A 14,559-nucleotide genomic window follows, 5' to 3' on the forward strand; every position below is an offset into this window, starting at 1 on the left:
ATATCTTATGAAAGCTGGTTTTAAAATTGCATTTAAGTTATCTGTAAATTTAGCACTTTGACTATAAAAACAATAATGAAAAAGGAGTTGTCATTTATTGTCCTCAGATGAGGTGTGTAGATTATAAATTTGTGTGTAAAATACACAGGCTTAAAAGATAATTTATATTCCCTGGGAATTGAAATTGTCAGCGGCTTGTTAACTGACAATAATAATATATCAGTACTAGTTTACTCTTGTCCTTTTGGTACTGAGCCAAGTGTCTGCCCTGCAGTGACCTGAGAAACACAGCCAGTTATGCATAGCACTGTTACTTCTTTAAGTGAGTCAGGAATTTGATCTCACTGACTTAATATTTTTTATGTTTTGATATGGCAAAACAAAAATCTAAACATAATTGATAAACTTTTTATAAGACTTAAACATTAAAAGCCTTTTTATTTATAGCCTAGATCAAATACTAAGGTAAAACAAATATATTGTATGCCTCTTCATTGTCAAAGAGAGCAGTCAGCCATCATTTGTATGCAAATGAACAATGTAAAGTGACAATATAAAGTGACACAGTGCTTACCTAATAGCCTCCCTCCTACTTTAAAACAGAATTCCAAACAAGTTAACCAACAGGCATATTTAATTTTCTAATTAATATGTTTTAGGTAATTGCCTTGGAATGCTCTACATTTATAGTATATGACAGGTTTAATTTTCTTCATAAGGAAGCTATAATTATGTCTGAATGATAGAAGAAAAGTCTTTATGTAATTTCATTTTGGAGAGATGGCTCATTTAAGAATCAGAGCTGAAAGGACCTTGAATGATCCTCCTGATGAAGGAGTGAAGATCCATACCATAACCAGCCCAGAAGTTCTGTTTTAAAATGCTTTATAACCTATTTGGCAACATATTTCAGTATAAGTTTTAGTCTATATGCTGAATCAGGTACTAAGTTCTTGATTTTCATAGCTTTTTATTTAGTCTTAGAACCTCTTTAAATGAAATCTTATGCAGGAGCCCACTATATATTAATTAGGTCAAATGCCAATCTGGTTCATGTCAGGGTAAGAATGGGGGAGGGATCTTGCCCAAGTTCTGTCTACTTGAGGCAACCCTTCAGTCAATCAATAGAAACCCGTATGGAATGTAATAATTATTCTCTATATTGGGTTGGCAAACTTTTTATGTGAAAGGCCACATAATAAATAATTTAGATTTTGCAGGCCATATGGTTTTTCTTACAGCTACTCAACTCTGCCCATGTAGCATCAAAGCAGCCTTAGACAATATATAAATGAATAAATATGATTGTGTTCCAATAAAACTTTACTTATGGGAAACTGAAATTTGAAATTCATATACATTCATTCACAATATCTTGCTCAAAGATGTGCTAAAAAAAAAAAAAGTCCATTTGTAGGAGTATTTTGAAATAAAATTAAAATGCTCAGTTTTAGAATTTTTTTCACATGTGGTTTTACACGTAAGTACCAAAATACCCAAACATTTGTTGTTAGTCTTTATTAACACTTGCATTTGTGTTTCTATTCATCTTACTTAAAAATAGTAAGGTTGAAAATATCCTTTTGGGGCTGTGTGAAGGATATCTTGCATTAATTGGGTTTATATTTGAAGAACAGGGTGAGGGTGCGATGTGGTAAAGGATGGGACACTCGTAGACTCAGGTTGTATGATTGCTTGACTGGAGGAAGAATTCAGACAAAAAGGAAACTGTCAGTTTCCCATATATGCAAGAGAAATGTGAACATTATAGAGATTATAGGAAACAGTATTTTGCTTTGGAAAAGCAGTTGCAGAAAAAAAGATTGAATTTCTAATTGTCATCTACAATTGATCACTGACATCTTAGTGAATTAGAAGTTTAAGGCCATAAATTCTCTGTTTTCAACTTCAGTTTTGTGATGAATGCATTACAAAAATGCCAGAACTTTATAGATAACAGTTTTTCATTAGTATGTCATCAAGTTAAGATAATTGTTACAGGTTTTTTTTGTTTTTTTAATTTCCAATGTTTTCTTACAAAAGTTTATGGTGAGCTCTCTTAAAAATGTGCATATGTCCTGGTGATTGTCTAGAACAATGTTGCTCAATCTATATATAGAAAAGCCTAATATGCTAAGTGTCCGACTGGGTGGTCCACTGACGGGTCACTATGAAGTGTACTGACCACCAGGGCGCAGATGCTCTGACTGGTAGGTTAGCTTGCTGCTGGGGTCTGGCCAATCGGGACTGGGCAAGATGGCCCTGATAGGCCCCGATAACCAGCCAGGCAGAGGGATCCCACCTGTGCACGAATTTTAGTAGAAGTGTAATGTATGTCACAAGTGTAAGCCACATATGTAATTTTAAGTTTTCTAGTAGTCAAAAAAATAAGTGAAGTTAATAATATCGATATATTTTATTTAATATATCCAAAATATTTAAGTAATCAGTATAAAAAATAGTGTACATTCTTTTTTTTCATACTACGACTTTGAAATCCATTTTGTTTTACATTTAGACTACCTTTCAATTTAGACCATCCCACATTTCAAATGGTCAACAGCTACATATGACCAGGGGATAATGTATTGGACAGTATAACTCTACAATATAGATTCTTGTCCTCCTGCAATATTGGTAGTTGCTGAATCTAGAAAGCTTTTTGAAACACACATATTACACAAGGGAGGAGATGAAACAAATATGGCTACTGTTGAGAATGCTATTTACATCCATTGAGTCATTTATATTTGGAATTAATGTTTGAGTTATTTGTAGCTCAGATATTATATTTTGGCTTTACTAATATGAAAACTCAAGTACAGTATAGTTTGTTTGTTTTAAACTAATCTTTTTTCAGTTTTAGCCAAGTCCCTTTTTTTCTCTAGATTCTGGGAATAAAGATTACTGCATTGTTCTTTTACTCTTGGCAGTTTGGGCCCTTGAATAGATATATTTAGATATTTTTAAATTAAAGATTGGGAATAGAGATTCTGTCAAAGAACTTTTTTCTTCGTGATAAGCACCTGAAATTAAATCTGTCTTTTCTAAGCTCTATCCTGGGGTAGGCTGCTCATTGTTATTTTAAATCATTCCTGCAGGTGAGTTAAGTGTATTCAGTTAGCCTGGTCAGTGTGGCTCAGTGGTTGAGCACTGACCCATGAACTCTGAGGTCATGGTTTGATTCCCGGTCAGGGCACATGCCCAGGTTGCAGGCTTGTTTCCATCATCATTGATGTTTCTGTCGGTCTAACTCTTCTTTCTCTATGAGATCATTAAAAATATATATTTTTTAAAAAGTATTCAGTTGGTTTCCTTATGCAGGGGGCATTCAGCTGTAACTTTGAGTATAAATACCTCTACTGCTTCACCTTAAAATGTTCTTACTTTAGGAATTTTTTTATGTGCACAAATTTGCTTCCTTTTCAGGGAGGAAAACAAATTAGTTGTGGCAAAATCTTGACTCATAGATGTTCACATATGTTCATGTCTTAATTTGCTGGTGAGGCCTTAACTTAGTATATGGAAAAGGGACTTGTAACTTTACTGCAGGTTTGGAAGAAAGATTCTTAACCATAAACTGATCCTTTGTTAAATAATAGTACTGTCTGGTTTATTTACTGTATTTAATATAATAAATTTCTTATAAGAGATTATAATATAACAAATATGGAATCATATATAATAAAAGGCTAATATGCAAATGGTCATGACGCCCTCATGCCGTAACAAACGATCAGCAGGAGGCTGCGTGCCCAGCAGGCATGGGTGGGCAGGGCTGCATGTGTGGTGAGGCGTGTGCGGGTGGGCAAGGGACTGCCTGGTGCAGGCCAGGGACATGAGGCTGTGTCCCTGCCCAGTGCCAGCCAGGGACATGATGTTGTTATTGTTTATTAATAAATTTATATATTTCATATACATTTTACTAATTTCCTTTCATCTCTGACATTTCTATTATAGAGAAAGGGCAAATAGCAATATTAAAATATTTCTTCTAACTAATTTCCTTTTATGTGCACTGGGCCACTAGTTTTCTAATAAGAAAATAGAAAATGGCTGAAACCGGTTTGGCTCAGTGGGTAGAGCGTTGGCCTGCAGACTGAAAGGTCCCGGGTTCGATTCTGGTCAAGGGCATGTAATTTGGTTGCGGGCACATCCCCAGTAGGGGGTGTGCAAGAGGCAGCTGATGGATGATTCTCTCTCATCGATGTTTCTAACTATCCCTCTTTCTTCCTCTCTGTAAAAAAATCAACAAAATATATTTAAGAAAAAATTAAATGAAAATTAAGGACATCATTAGCTCTTTAAAAAAAAAGAAAAATGATTGAAATATTTGAAGTTGGAAGAAAACTTTTTTAGATCATCTAGACCAGCGCTTCTCAAACTTTAATGTACATATTAATTTATTGGGGATCTTAAATGCAGATTCTGATCATTAGGTCTAGGGTGAGGCCCAAAATCACGCTCTTTTGAGACGTAGGCAGGCTCAGTTTATGCTGCTGTTCCATGGATGGTCCTTTGAGTAGCAAGGATAGAGACCCTTATTTTGTAAAGAAAGAATCTGAAGCCAAGGGAAAAATTAGTGTTGTCCAAATTTTCAAGATTGATTAGTGATAGTTGAGACTATACCCTGGCCGGTGTGGCTCAGTTGGTTGAGTGTCGTCCCATGCACTAAGAGGTAACAGATTTGATGCCCTGTCAGGGCATATGTCCCAGTTCGATCCCAGTAGGGAGTGTGCAAGAAGCAGCTGATTGATGTTTCTCTTCATTGATGTTTCTATCTCTCTCCCTCTCTCTTTTTCTCTCTAAAATCAATAAAAAATAAATTTTTTTTAAAAAAGAAGACTATACCCTGAATCTTAGTTTGAAGGCTAGTACTAGGTGTTTCTATATTTAAGGTGCGGTAGGTGTTTCCATATTTATGGATATTATGTTGAAATCTTCAGTTGCTATATTTTCTAAGGAAATGCTCAATAAAGATGACTTAAATTGAAATGCCACTCACTATATGAGGGAATAGAAAATTATAAGCCTATTCAAATGTCATTTGTTTTATATCCCTTTTATTTTGCAGTGACATATCCTTTTTAAAAATTGTTGAAAGTTTTATTGCTGGCCATAATAACAAATTGTAGGGATTAGCTGATGTATGAAATTACATGTTATCTTTTGGCCATATAAACAATTTGGTACTCAGTTAAGATGACAGCAAAATAATTAAGAGTATTTCTTTCAGTATTTACTTATGAAAATTGCCTATTTAAAAAAATCTGCTTTATCCTGGGACTTTAACTCCCTTGCATAGGAATATGAACTAAAATAAACATTTTCGCTGGTTCTTTTCTCATCACTTTTTGAAATTCCAATGATCATCTTTGAAGAAACCTGAGATATTTTGGTTTCTAATAATAAGATTTTTAGCAGTTTAATCTCAAGAACTCTTTTGGCTTATTTTCCTTTTTAGTCTTCCTAAAAATCAAATAGAATAAGTAGCATATTAAGATGTATGTATCTAAGCTGATTGCAAGAGTTAATTTTTTTTTACATCAAGTTAGTAGAATAAATTAATGATAAAGGAAGACTATCTTTCTCATATTTAGTCAGAGCAGTTTTTCTCTGGATGGCTTAGAAAAGCCATCTAGAGGGCATGGTTATCCCCAGAGAAGCTTTTCTGTAGTGAAGAGACATTAGTACATTGGATTAGTTTCTTGGATTACAGTAGGAGATTAGTAGTAGAAATAGAAGATTGGGTATTACCATCTAAAAACTTTGTGTTTGATTTCCATTTCAGCACTTGAATCTTAGAGGATTACTTAATTCAGTCAAGAGAAACAAGCTTTCAGTGTATGGATGTTTAAAGTTTCTTGATAAGACAGATCTTAGATTCTTACATAAAGCTGTGCACATAAAGGACCATTGACTTATCTGACAGTAGAAATTTGCCAAATAAGTTATTTTCTTATGGGAAGTTACAGTATTGGAGTGTATTGCTTTCTGTTTAATACACTCTACCAAATGGAGTACAGAACATTTAATAACATCACCCTCAGTAGCTCTGCTGTGAACAGATCCTAGTACATTATAGTGGGTATGGAGTAAGTGGCAATTTTAAGTTAAACCTTTTTTTATGCTCATTTTATCAGTTTTTAGACTGATTTGCAATTTTAAGACTGCTTTCACTCAGGCTTATTTTCATGTATATTTGTACCACACTTATTTTTTAAATCATTTTTTATTTTTCAATTAACAGTTGATATACAGTATTATATTAGTTTCAGGTATACACCTCAGTGATTAGACATTATATAACTTACTAAATGATCATTCTGATAAATCTCATATCCATCTGACACCATCCATAGTTTTTAGAATATTACTGTAACTACCTTCCCCTTTTTCTTCATCTCATAAAACCTATTTTGTATCAGAATAAAATACACTAAAGTTATCTCTCCTATTCTGCTATCAAAATCTTAACCTTGTTTTATGTTGTTCTATTTTTTATCTCCTTGGAAAGATTGTTTCTCTGACATTCTTCATGCTGTGCTTTCAGCTTTAAGTTATGATTTGAATAGTATCCCTTTGGCTTGGGTTGGGAAGACTTTAAATAAGTATATTATAGATATGTTTTATAATACACTTGAAAAGACACGCTTGTGGAAATAGATAATTGGGAAAACACTTAGATAAAAACAACATTTTGAAGTTTATGAAGTGGAATTTACTGGAAAGTTAGAGGTGCTACTGTTTTCCTAGGTGCTCTACTTGTGACAGTTAAGTGTAGATTGAGCCCAGGGCTCAGCACATTAGAGACTTAAGGAAGAAATCATTTCTTCAATTTTTCCTCTGCAGTGGTGGTGACCGCGGTGGCTTCAAAAATTTTGGTGGTAAGTGCTGAGTATCCCAAAATGTTTCCGTGGAAATGCTATATAAATCTAAAAGCCACCAATATCTCGCAGATGCAGTCTAAGCCCTATCTTACTCGGTTGAGGCTGGTGTGTGTTGTGTGCTTTAAAAAAAATAGATTCTCTATATATACATGTATATATATCAAAGAAAACATTAAAAAGCCAAAGTTGATCTCAGTCCAATGGATTTCGACACAGTGAATTTGCATGAAAGAGTCTATGGTGACCAATGAAAAGACCTTCACTGGATTTTGAACAATACATTTTTTAAGTAAAGGTAGCTGACATGGAGTTTTTAAATTACTAGGGTTTTTAATCAGCCTTCACAACCAGAGCTTAACAAAAGTGATATTAGCATAATGCCAAAGTTGCAGGTGTTGTTTGGGACATTTTGACAATTCATCTTGATTTCTTAAACTTTTAATAAAACTTAATTTATATATTTACTTTATAATTCTGTGATGGTTGACTTGTTTCAAGGATTTTGGAAGTATTGACTTTCCATGCCTTGGTTATTATTTCTGTTTTATAATAGTTTATAATGAGTTGTCTTAAATAGCTTTTCTTTTCTTTTTCTTTTCTTTTTCTTAGGTCACAGGGATTATGGACCCAGACCAGATGCTGGTAAGGTTTATGGTAGTTTATAACTTTGCCTTTAAGAGAATGTTAATTTTCTACTTTTTTCAAGGGAAAGGTGTGTTTGGAGGAGTTAGAGCAGGAGAAAGATTTAATCTGATAGTCCTGCCAGAACTAGGGTGCGTTATTTTTTAAGACATACCAGAAAGGAAAATTTAGAGAGATTGGAAAGTTTGCTGCAACAAATTATGTTTATGCTCTCTTATGTTCCGCTCATGAGAGAATTGTCTTACTCTGGGCATGAGTCACTAATTTCATGTGGCCTTTTATTTTTAAATGAAATTCAAGGCTACATGGAACCTTTTGAAAGTTATGATTTAAATTATATTTATTGATTGATTTTTAGAGAGAGAGAGAAACATTGATTTGTTGTTCCACTTATTTATGCATTCATTGGTTGTTTCTGTATGTGCCCCAGCTGGAGATTGAACCTATACCCTGGCGTATTGGGATGATGCTCTAACTAACTGAGCTGCCTGACCAGGCCTGAAAATTATGATTTAGAGATTTAAAATCTTTGAGACAAAAAATTTTAATATATATTGAAATCAGAACTCTTGTTTTTATTAAGATGCCAAAGTATTCTATATGGATGGCAATTTCTGAATTATCCCTTGATGGACTGAATTTTTTACATCTTTTTTGCTTTGTTGTACTAATCCAAAAGTGTGTGTGTAAGGTAAGGTGTGTGTCAAGGTGCCCCTACCCTTTGTATATACAAAGCTTTTTGCAGTGGATGGGGAAACCACCAATTCTGCCTACCTTGCTTGGAGGTCCAAAGTGCTAGATTTGGGGACTTTTCCACTAGAGATCCTTAAAAGTATTGATTAACCATAAGAATTAAAGCTCTTCAAAGAAAGGAGTGCAAATTTATAAATTTTCTTTATCTCTTCATGAGCATTAGTCCTGTATCTGAAGAGTCAGATTTGTAAGATCTCTCTTAATTGGTCTTACGTATTTTACATAGTGTGGACTTGATCAAATAATGATTGTGACCACTTTGCATGTTTTATATAAGGTTTTTTTTGTTGTTGTTGTTGCTTTGTGTTTTTTTTTACATTGATCCTTTTTCCTTTTGGTCAGAGAAACAGTTGAATATTGGATAGTAAATTATTCTGATTTACTAAGCAGGATATAGTAAAACCAAGGACTATGTAAAATTAACCATAATTTTTTTTCCCTCTTAGATTCAGAATCTGATAATACAGATAACAACACAATCTTTGTGCAAGGACTTGGGGAGGGTGTGTCTACAGATCAAGTGGGGGAGTTCTTTAAACAGATAGGAATTATCAAGGTGAGTGAAAAGTATGGCTTATGTTAAAAATCTCACAGTCATTAACATATTCTGGTTAAGATACATAGATTACATAATAAGCCTATACTCTAAGCTTGGCTCTCTTTTTTAATAAGATTTTTATTTATTTATTTTAGAGAGAAAGAGGGGGAGAGAGAAATATCACTTTGTTGTTCCATTTATTTACGATAAATGGTTGATTCTTATATATACCCCAAAGGAAAATTTAGAGAGATTGGAAAGTTTGCTGCAACAAATTATGTTTATGCTTTCTTATGTTCCGCTTTTTCTTCTGTGAAGAAATATTTGATTTTATACTGCTAATTAGTATTCTTTCTTTTAGGGATTAAACCCAACTAGGGATTAAACCCAAAACCTTGGTGTAATAGATGATGCTCTAACCAATTGAGCTAACCTCTCAGGGCCAGGGCCAGGGCTAGCGATAGCCTTGTCTCTTAAAAATTCATTGATGTATATGCTCACCATTGTCTGCAGGCATTTGCTAAATACATTAAGATTTTATTCCTTGCTTGTGTTACCTTTCCACAGTCTTTCACAGCTTTAGCTTTTAATATTAGGGCTCTAAAAATAGTCTCTGGCCCAGCAGGTGTGCCTGAGTGGTTGGGCATCGAGAGATCACTGGTATGCTGGCAAAACCATTTGTAGACGACCTGCTTCTGGGTCTGGGTTTTGTACGCAGCAGAGCAGCTCCCTCACTGCGATCTATTGAAACTCAGCCCTCGACACAAGGGTTTGTAAAAAGAAAAAAAATCAAACTATAAAAAAAAGAGAGAGAGCACTGGCGTGATTCCCTGTGCACATGCCCAGATTGTGGGCTTGAACTCAGTAGGGGACATTCAGGAGGCAGCAGATTGATGGTGTTCCACTCTCATCAATGTTTCTATCTATCTTTCTCCCTCCCTCTCTAAAATCAATAAAAACATATTTTAAATATATATATATATATATATAAACAGTCTGACTAGCACCTAAAATTGTGAGAACCAAATGAGATTGTGAGAACATTTTATAGATTCTGAAATACAAATAAATGCAAACTCAAGTTGTTATAAAACACTGGAGGCCTGGTGTGGGGGAGGTATGTGTCCGTTAGCCCAGTCTGCATCCTCTCCAACCTGGGACCCTTGAGTAATGTCCGACTGCCCGTTTAGGTCCGAACACAATCTAGGACTGCTGGCTCCCAACCACTTGCCTGCCTGATTGCCCGTAACTACTTCTTTTTGCCAGCCTGATCACCCCTAACCACTCCCTTGCCAGCCTGATCGACGCCAAACTGCTCCTTTCCCTGCCTGTTTGCCCCTAACTGCCCTCTCATGCAGGCCTGGTCACCCCTAACTGCCCTCCCTTGACAGCCTGGTGACCCCCCAATTGCCCTCCTCTGCTGACCCAGCCAACCCTAACTGCCCTCCCCTGTGGAATGATCTCCCCTAACTTCCCTCCCTTGCAGGCCTGGTTCTTCGCAACTGCCCTCTCCTGCAGGCCTGGCCTTCCCCAAACTGCCCTCCCCTACAGGTCTGGTTCCTCCAAACTGCCCTCCCTTGCTGGCCTGATCGTCCACAACTGCCCTCCCTTGCTGGACATCTTGTGTCCACAAGGGGGCAGCCATCTTATGTGTTGGAGTGATGGACAATTTGTATATTACCCTTTTAGATAGCATTTTTACTTCGCTATTTTATGTCTGTGATATATATTAGCCCAATGTATAATGCTTTATTTTATAACTTTATTGTTTACTTCAGTTTGTTGTATGCTATTTGTTTCATGCAAATATTTTCATCTCTCAAGTAGAAAGCATCCTTTAGAGCAGTGTTAGTAGATTATAGCATTTGCTTGAAATCAGTTGGCAGTTGTCTTGTTTTGGTGTCTGTGGAATAACTTACTATTTTCCCCTCTTCTTTGGAAGTTAAAACTTCTGAAGGAATTAATTACACATGAAATATGTAAAAAATTCACAATTCTGGTTAAGTAAAAATTCTGCTTTGTCTTCCACTCCCATCCTAGCCAGATCTGTTTGTAATCTTAGTGATAATGTATTGGTTTGCTTAGTGAACATTTTTCCTGGTCTTTTAAAAAAATTATTATTTTTAAAATATATATATATATATATATTTTTTTTTTTTTTTTAATTGATTTTTTTTTTTTTTTTTACAGAGAAGGAAGAGGGATAGTTAGTAACATCCATGAGAGAGAAACATCAATCAGCTGCCTCCTGCACACCCTCTACTGGGGGTGTGCCCACAACCAAGGCACATGCCCTTGACTGAAATCGAACCTGGGACCCTTCATTCTGCAGGCCGATGCTCTATCCACTGAGCCAAACCAATTAGGGCTTTCCTGGTCTTTTTAATTTGTTTTACAAGAAGCAATATTTACTATTTTTTGGGCGGGGCTTGAGGGAATTCTACATAGATAAAACATTATGCTATGTATTTTTAGTTTGGTTTTCACTTAATGTGTCTTAAGAGTATTTTCTTTTTTACAACTAGAGATAACTTTATTTTTATAAAAGGTACATAGTATTTTGTAAGCTTTAGTCTTATATCTGAATCTGAAGAGTGAGGTGTATGAATTCCTTAAAAATAATAAATGATATGGTTGCTGATCATTTTTTTTCTTAAAATATTAACACCAACTTGTTTGTTCCTCAGACAAATAAGAAGACTGGAAAACCAATGATAAATCTGTACACAGACAAGGACACAGGGAAGTCAAAAGGGGAGGCGACAGTGTCATTTGATGACCCTCCTTCAGCTAAGGCAGCCATTGACTGGTTTGATGGTATATCTTATTCATATAATTTCAACATGCCATTTGGATATTTCCTAGTGTTGAAGTCAAAATATGTTCTGGTAGACAGTGGTTATTTTTCTGTTCACTTTTTAAAAAAAATCAATATATTTTTTTAAAAATCAATATATTTTTATTGATTTCAGAGAGGAAGGGATATATATATATATATATATACACACACACACACATATACATCAGTGATGAGAGAATCATTGATTGGCTGCCTCCTGCACACCCCCAAGGAGGAATGGGATAGAATATTTTCTTTATTATTAATAAAGTGTTTATTATACTTTATATTTTTTGCACTGCTGATCCTGTACCAGAAACACTTTATTTCATTATTTGCTTTTTAAACTTTGTTTAGCCACTTAAAATTTGATTACAGCACAATTTGCCTCAAATCCATTCCAATTTGTAGATTTGTTTTACAATTAAAAACTTTACACACACCCCCCCCCAAAAAAAAAAAATAGAAAAACAAAAAACCTGGGACCCTTGAGTCTGCAAGCTGACGCTCTATCCACTGAGCCAAACCGGTTAGGGCTAAAGAAAACTACTTTAAAAAAGGCATAACGCTCTAGCAGGTTTGGCTCAGTGGATAGAGTGTTGGCCTGAGGACTGTAGGGTCCTGGGTTCAATTTCAGTCCAGGATACATGCCCAGGTTGCAGGCTCAATCTCTCCCACCCCCCGTAGTGGGTGTGCAGGAGGCAGCCGATTAATGATTTTCATCATTAATGTTTCTATGTCACTCCCTTTCCCTTTCTCTCTGAAATCAATAAAAATACATTTAAAAAAAAGGCATAACCCAGGTCTCATTTGACCAACTCCATCTAAGTTTAGACATGCAGAAGGTCTTAGATATATCCAGAGTAAGCCCTTAATCAATTTTCTAAAATAAGGTTTCAGGACAATGATAGTAAATTAAGGGAAGAAACCATGGAGAAATGAAGTCCTAATTACTATACATGCATATTTTTTTGACAGTAGGGAAAAGCTTTTCCAAATAACTTATAAGACAAATAAACAGTTTTGTACAAGAAATTCAACACATTCTGTATAATGCCTTCGCTTTGCTGTCATCATTTGTACAAACTCTTCATGGTTTACTTGACCATCACTATCAATCGCTGCTCCCCTGATCATCATTTCATCAACTTTAACTGCTAACTTCTCTCCAAGGTTTGTCATCACATGACAAAGTTCTGCTGCATCAATGTAGCAAGTGTCCTCTATATCAAACACATGGAATTCCTCTCTAATTTCTCCTTCACCGTCTGTGTCTTTCATTTTTCTTGCCATCATTGTCAGAAATTCTGGGAAGTCAGTTGTGCCATTACCATCAGCATCCACTTCATTAATCATGTCCTGTAACTCTGTTTCTGTGAGATTCTGCCCAGGAGGCCTCATTACAGTTCCCAGTTTCTTTTTTTTTCTTTTTTCTTTTTTTATTATTATTTTTTTCCCATTTATTTATTTATTTTTATTTTTACATATTTTATTGATTTTTACAGTTCCCAGTTTCTTTGTTATAGTTCCATCACGTTGTGTCAAATTGTGAAAAAGCTTCCTTGAATTCTGCAGTCTGCTCTTCAGTCAGTTGGCCAGCCATGCTGCCAGTGCTCTGATCTCTGAGATGCCGCCACACAACCCCTCAGTGTGCCCTCTCTGCTTCATGTTTTTTTCACTTAACGTTTTAACCTAGTCATTTTCTCATGTTATAGATTCCCCTGTTTTTCAAAACATAATTTTACTTTACTTCTTTCAAGATGAGATTGTGATACCCTATGTCTTCTTACTTCCATATTCTTTGTTTTTATACTACTCCATCAGGCCACCCAACCAACACCTTGCTCTTGAAGGTTGGGTCCATTTTCCCTCACTTCTGCTTTTGCTTTTTTTTTTTTTTTTTTTTTTTTTTTTTTTTTACAGTTTCTGTGAATCATAAAGCAATTTCTTTTGCTCATGATATGTTTAAAAATTATTGTGCCATTTGCCCACAAGGTCTATGAGCCTCTTAAATTGTATGTCTATAGTTCATCTCTTACCAAGTCTTTTTACAGCTTTAAAAAGACTGATCCTTGGCCGAAGCCGGTTTGGCTCAGTGGTAGAGCGTCGGTCTGCGGACTGAAAGGTCCCAGGTTCAATTCTGGTCAAGGGCATGTACCTTGGTTGCGGGCACATCCCCGGTAGGGGGTGTGCAAAAGGCAGCTGGTCGAGGTTTCTCTCTCGTCGACGTTTCTAACTCTCTATCTCTCTCCCTTTCTCTCTGTTAAAAATCAATAAAATAGATTTAAAAAAAAGAAAAAAAGAAAAGACTGATCCTTGAATTGCTTCCTATGTCAAAGTGCATGCCATACCATCTGACATTGTGGAAAGTGATTAGGGCTTTGTTCAGGGAGCCAAGGCTCTTGGATTTAAAGCTATTTCATGAATCTTTGGGCATCTTTTCTTTATATGTCAATTCTCTTATTTAATATAAAGTAAAGATAAATTTCTATCTGTAAGGCCTAGGGCAGCAGAATTTGTACATAGTACATGTATTTAATTAAGCACATATGCACACATTATTTTTAAAGATATTACTTTCATATAGTAAAAAAATGTCAGACAGTACCAAGAGTATATAGTAAAAAATTAGTTTCCTTTCTACCTTTGACTACCCCTTCCCCCATCAGTGGTCTCTCGTCCCTATTGAGACTGAACTAAAATAGGCAGTGAATATACAAGCATATGTGTACACATATAACTACGTGTGCACACTTAGGCATGTGTATTTAGGCACACACACATTCCTTTTAAAAAACAAATAGTAGCAAACTATACACATTGCTCATGTAAAAATAAGTTTTTATTTTATTTTTTGCTAGTAATAAATGACTCCCAGTGATAGATCTGCTCTATTA

General features: G+C 35.3%; 2 protein-coding genes across 2 annotated transcripts in view; one reads left to right on the forward strand and one right to left on the reverse strand.

The window, feature by feature from the left end:
• TAF15 (TATA-box binding protein associated factor 15) overlaps positions 1 to 14,559 on the forward strand; it is a 37,715-nt gene that overhangs the window by 19,585 nt on the left and 3,571 nt on the right. Inside the window, exons 8-11 of the mRNA XM_084863505.1 lie at positions 6,853 to 6,887; positions 7,500 to 7,532; positions 8,732 to 8,841; positions 11,511 to 11,640. Coding sequence (XP_084719631.1) covers positions 6,853 to 6,887; positions 7,500 to 7,532; positions 8,732 to 8,841; positions 11,511 to 11,640 — 308 coding nt within the window. The remainder of the gene's footprint in view (positions 1 to 6,852; positions 6,888 to 7,499; positions 7,533 to 8,731; positions 8,842 to 11,510; positions 11,641 to 14,559) is intronic.
• Positions 12,665 to 13,082, reverse strand: LOC311611437 (calmodulin-like; the record flags this gene model as incomplete). Its single annotated transcript, XM_084863671.1, has 1 exon — positions 12,665 to 13,082. The coding sequence occupies exon 1, from the start codon at positions 13,061 to 13,063 to the stop codon at positions 12,665 to 12,667; it is 399 nt and encodes a 132-aa protein (XP_084719797.1). The 5' UTR covers positions 13,064 to 13,082.

This window comes from Pipistrellus hanaki, assembly GCF_964339955.1.
Source record: "Pipistrellus hanaki genome assembly, chromosome: 16".
Lineage (NCBI taxonomy): Eukaryota > Metazoa > Chordata > Mammalia > Chiroptera > Vespertilionidae > Pipistrellus > Pipistrellus hanaki.